The 4,751-nt window shown below is 46.8% G+C and overlaps 1 protein-coding gene across 3 annotated transcripts in view; it reads left to right on the top strand.

Annotated features, from left to right (window-relative positions):
- The window catches only part of BBS4 (Bardet-Biedl syndrome 4), a 51,405-nt gene that overhangs the window by 38,622 nt on the left and 8,032 nt on the right, over positions 1 to 4,751 (top strand). For all 3 annotated transcript variants that reach the window (XM_004712019.3, XM_045285779.1, XM_045285778.1), the window contains 3 exons: positions 1,668 to 1,795; positions 3,637 to 3,691; positions 4,664 to 4,732. In XM_004712019.3, the coding sequence (XP_004712076.1) occupies positions 1,668 to 1,795; positions 3,637 to 3,691; positions 4,664 to 4,732 (252 nt within the window). The remainder of the gene's footprint in view (positions 1 to 1,667; positions 1,796 to 3,636; positions 3,692 to 4,663; positions 4,733 to 4,751) is intronic.

Genomic DNA, 4,751 nt, shown 5'->3' on the forward strand with positions numbered 1-4,751 from the left:
AAGTGTGTAAGGTCGATTTTATGAGGATGGCTTATATATTTCAATGCAACAAAGCTGTAGGCTTCAAGGCCCGCCCTTATTTCAGAGCATTCAGTTTGGGCTAACCTTGGCACTCAGAGAAAGAACAAGCCATGTCCCCTTCAGTGAAGACTTGACTGCATGTTTGAGAGCTTTATCTAAGTAAGGGAAGGCCAGTGGGTCTGGGCAGAGTCCTCTGCATGTACGTTCCCACTTAGTGATTGTCAGATTTTTCTTTCCTTTCCCTGTTGCTGACAGCATTGAGGCTCTGAATAGGTTCATTTGACATTGTTTAATTTTTGTCACTTTGAAGCCTGGTACAATCTAATCTGTACTTCTGGAGCGTGGGCAAAACAATGCCCTTCAGCCATTCGGATTTAAGTGTGACTTTTTCTCCCATAAGATATGTGTGTATTTACATGTGTTCCCGTGTGTGTATATATGTATATCTATAAATACTTACATACATGTGTTTGTGTATTTATGTTTTATGGGTCTGTTAATTTTTATGACTAGAGCTACAAATAGTTTCACTGCTTTTTCTGTTTGACTGGAAACTTTTTCTCTTCAGAGAATATTCTGAGCAGGTAGATTTCTATTCATAGGTTAGTTACCGTGAGCCTAGGGGAAGGCAGGATTGGTCTTTGGTTGAACCTGTCCCGATGAGAAGGAGAATCAGGCTTCATGTAAAGCTAACAGACTAAGCCAAATAACATGACCTGACATTTATATAACTGCTGGTTGAGTCAGTGCATACTGAAACGAAGTGCTTTACGTTACTGACAGGATCTAAGTGCCTCTAGAAAACAAGATTGTTCCTGACCGCTAGTAACCAGAGCACATGCAGTCACAGTGGTTTCCTCCCTGCTTTCTGAGTGGGATCGTGTGCGTGGGGAAAGCGATGCTTCTCTGCAGAGGGTACCCGGCTGTCAGTGGTGCAGCTGGAATCGAGGGGCGTGCAGCACACCAGACTGTACTCCAGTGCTTCCGGTGATTTATGATGTCTGAGTCGTTGATGTGAAGATCAAGCAGTAGAAAACACTCAGAAATGTTAACTTTGTGTAAACCCTCCCAAGTGGCTCCAGAGGCTAACCCCCCGTGTTGCCAGGTGTCCCGTCAAGAAGCACAGTTTTGATAGGTTGTGGTTCTTCAGTTAGTGGGGGCAGGAGGGTACTTGTTGACATGTGGTGACATGACTTGCTGACATGAGTATAATAGGACTTTTGTCCCTATATTAGACATCCAGAGCCATGCCCTTTATGTTTTTTGGGGTTTTTTTTAACATTTCTTTCTTTATTTGAAAGACTTGGGAACTGAGTGAAGGTTTACAAAACAGATCATCAGTTTTGTACCCAACAATTCATACACAGACAGCTGTTTACCCATTGCTTACCAAACCAGCCCACTGCCCTCAAATTGGTTCTGCCTCCTATGTATTGTACATGGGAGAGTTGAACTGCTCCTGGGGTTTCTGAGATTGTAAATCCTTTTTTTTTTTTTTCTAATCATTTTATTAGGGGCTCATACAACTCTTATCACAATCCATCCATACATCAATTGTGTAAAGCGCATTTGTACATTCATTGCCCTCAGCCCTTTATGTTTTAGTGGTAATAATTGGGTTTTCTTTTCTCCATCACCCTTGCTAGGCTCAAGAGCAATTGCACAGTGCTTTACAGCTCCACAGGCATGATCTGACTTACATCATGCTGGGGAAGATCCACTTGCTGGAGGGAGACTTGGACAAGGCCATTGAAATCTACAAGGAAGCGGTAGAGTAAGTGTGTCTGCTTCCTTTTCAGTAAGGAGAGTCTAAAAGACAGTGTGAGCAGGGCCATGAACGCCCAAGCCTAAGAAAAAATACTTGAAGGTTTCAAAAAGGGGGTGGGCTTTTGGGGAGTGGCTCCTGTTGTTGGTATGAGTTCATCTGGTGAGACTAAAGGTTAAGAGCGCTCAAGGAGTTCCATAAAGCAGACCTCTCTGTCTTTAGCACACGTCAGTATGGCTGCTGGGGCGAGCCGAGAAGCCCCTTGGGCTCCTGACTGTTATCTATACGCTTGCATCTGGGTGCACTTCGCCAGGGGGTTTGGAAACTAACTCTAGAAGAAGCAGCTTGTAGTCAGTTTCAGACGACCCATAGGTAGCTGCAAAGGAAATGGGCAGGCATGTGCCCAGGAAGGAGGAGAGAATCGGTTTGGGAGTTAGCTGGCAGCCTCCCCCTCTAGTCTTACACTTTTGGACAGATCTTGTGTTTCCAGGGGTACTAGTAATGGATACCTGATTCATAGCTAACACCTGGTGACCAATAGCTGTGTTTTTCAAATGTCATTAGGGAGGCCAAGCTCCTGTTGATAACAGAACAGTCTGACCATACCACAGTGGTGGCCTTCTCTAGGGACACATGTTGTTTACCATTTCTACATAGGGTCTCACTTGGTTTCTTTGGAGTGGGACCAAAACCAAAACCTGCTGCCCTTGAGGCCGTTGACTCTTAGTGACCCTACAGGACAGCGTAGCTCTGCCCCATCGGTGTTAAGACACTAGAACTCTTCATGGGAGCACTCAGCCTCACCTCTCTGTCTGGTAGCAGCTGGTAGGTCTGAATGCAGGACTTCTCAGCTAGCAGCCCACTGCTGAGCCCGTTGTACCACCAGGGCCCCACTGGAGTGGGGTGCTTGCGACGACAATGTGTAAGCTGGCTATTCACAACTCTCTCCGCTTTTAAGAAGTGAGGTATAAAGCACTGGTACCCCTGGGAAGAACAGAACTTGAGGCCCCAAACCCCAGCCAGGGGTGGCCTGTGCTGGACCAAACAAACTTCCTCTGTTCAAGTAGTTCCTAATTTGCAAAAGGCCGACTTAGACATTGTCCCTCACCCCTCGGCTTTGTCACTGCTGAGCCTGCCTGGTGATCGTGTAGTCAGATGTCTCAGCCCGGAGTTGTGGTTTTGTGACAAAGGCCAATGCCAGGCAGGAACTGGGAAGGCAGATACTTTTTTGCTTCAGCCAGTGCTTATTCCCAAAGGCCACAGCTAATTCTTCCTTGGAGCTGGTTCCTGCATCTCTTCTTTTGTTTAGTTTGGCTATTTAGTTTGACTTTTTGTTTAATTTGGAGAGCAGGGCATTAGGGAGGGGCCTCTGGGGATCCTAAATTACATAGACATCGCAGCCCTGGGAGCACAGGAAAAAAGAAACACAAGAGGCATCTGGCTAAAACTTGTGTGTCCTAGACTTGCCTTGTAACGCCTTGCACTGTTGTTCGATAGCCCATGATCAGGAGAGTCACGCAGACATTCCATATGCTCTTTCTTCCCTCAGGACCATTTGACCCCAAGAAGAAAAGGTCTTGAAAGGAAGTCTAACTTGTCATCAGGACTTTGAATTGGTACAGATCAGTTTAGTTATGGCCAAAGAACTGACACCAGAACAGTTCTAGTAAAGTAAACTTTACTTTAAATCTGAACACTCACCAGGATGTGAACAATTAGGGTGGCATGGAAGGTGGGAGACTGGAAGAGGCCTGTGTCTCAGGTGCTTTGAGAGGGCAGATGACTATGTGAGTATCCCAGCATCTCACACATCTTGTTTCCCTCTGAGCATAACTGTTCTGTGTCTGCAGGTTCTCACCAGAAAACACGGAACTTCTTACAAGTCTAGGATTACTCTACTTACAGGTGAGGGGGCTTCATACTCAACACCTCGGTGTCAGCAGTGCTCTGAGTTTGCATGGGGGTCCGCTCCGTTTGGCACTTGGTGCCAGTGGAATGTGTCCCAGGGAGCAGTGAGTCTTGCTCCTTCTGCTTGGTATTTTTTGTCTGCTGAAAGAGCTAGATTTTCTGCATTCAAGTCAGAAGCAATACTGTTTGGGTCCAACACAATTAGAATTCATACCCAGCGGAGGGGAAGGCACGTATGAGTATGCTCTGGTCTTGGGGCAGGGAACTGGCGAGAGCAGGATGCAGTTCATTCTTTTCTTATTGAGGAAAAACTGTAATAAAAGGTAGCACTAGGTAGGGTTTGGGGGCAACAGTCGTGTTTGTCACTTCTTCAAACCAGAGTCCCTCGGGAAAGAGACAAGGAGGGTGCGTGGACACTAGAATAAACAGAATGCCCGAGTGTGAATGGGCCTTGGAAGCGAGCTCCATCACGTCTCTTCATCAGCATGAGTGGCTGAGGCTCAGGGAGAGGCCTGGTCTGCTCCCAGCCCTCCACTGACTGACTCCCCAAGTTCCCTGCTCACAAGCCTGCTTTCCTCTTTGACTTGGGGGTGGCCTTTGTGGCGGCTTTAATTTTCCTTGAAAGGGAGCAGGTACTTAACCTGGTGTTCCTGGGTCCTCCTGGCCTTAGGTCAGAGAGGTTGGCCTGAGGACAATGAGTCTAACTGACCCATTTCCTGCCAGATGGCATTAATGTGGATCAGCACTAATGTGACAGCCAGAGAGTTGCTGCAAAGATAAACTGTCAGGAGACAATCAGCATGGTTGGAGGAAACCACACGTATGGTGGGGACTTTGCTTTTCTTATCTGGCAGCTGTTTATCAAGGGAAAGAATTAAAGTCTGGGGACTTCAGCTGAGGATGTGGTTGGCCACACTCCTTGACTCCAGCTCCCGTCTGATGTGAATTCTCTCCTGTTTCTTCCCCAAGCTCGGCATTTACCAGAAGGCATTTGAACACCTTGGAAATGCTCTGACTTACGACCCTACCAACTACAAGGTACCCCAGAGACGTCTCA

Source organism: Echinops telfairi, unplaced genomic scaffold, assembly GCF_000313985.2.
Source record: "Echinops telfairi isolate 266 unplaced genomic scaffold, ASM31398v2 ScPeMD7_7475;HRSCAF=8513, whole genome shotgun sequence".
In the NCBI taxonomy this organism is placed as follows: domain Eukaryota; kingdom Metazoa; phylum Chordata; class Mammalia; order Afrosoricida; family Tenrecidae; genus Echinops; species Echinops telfairi.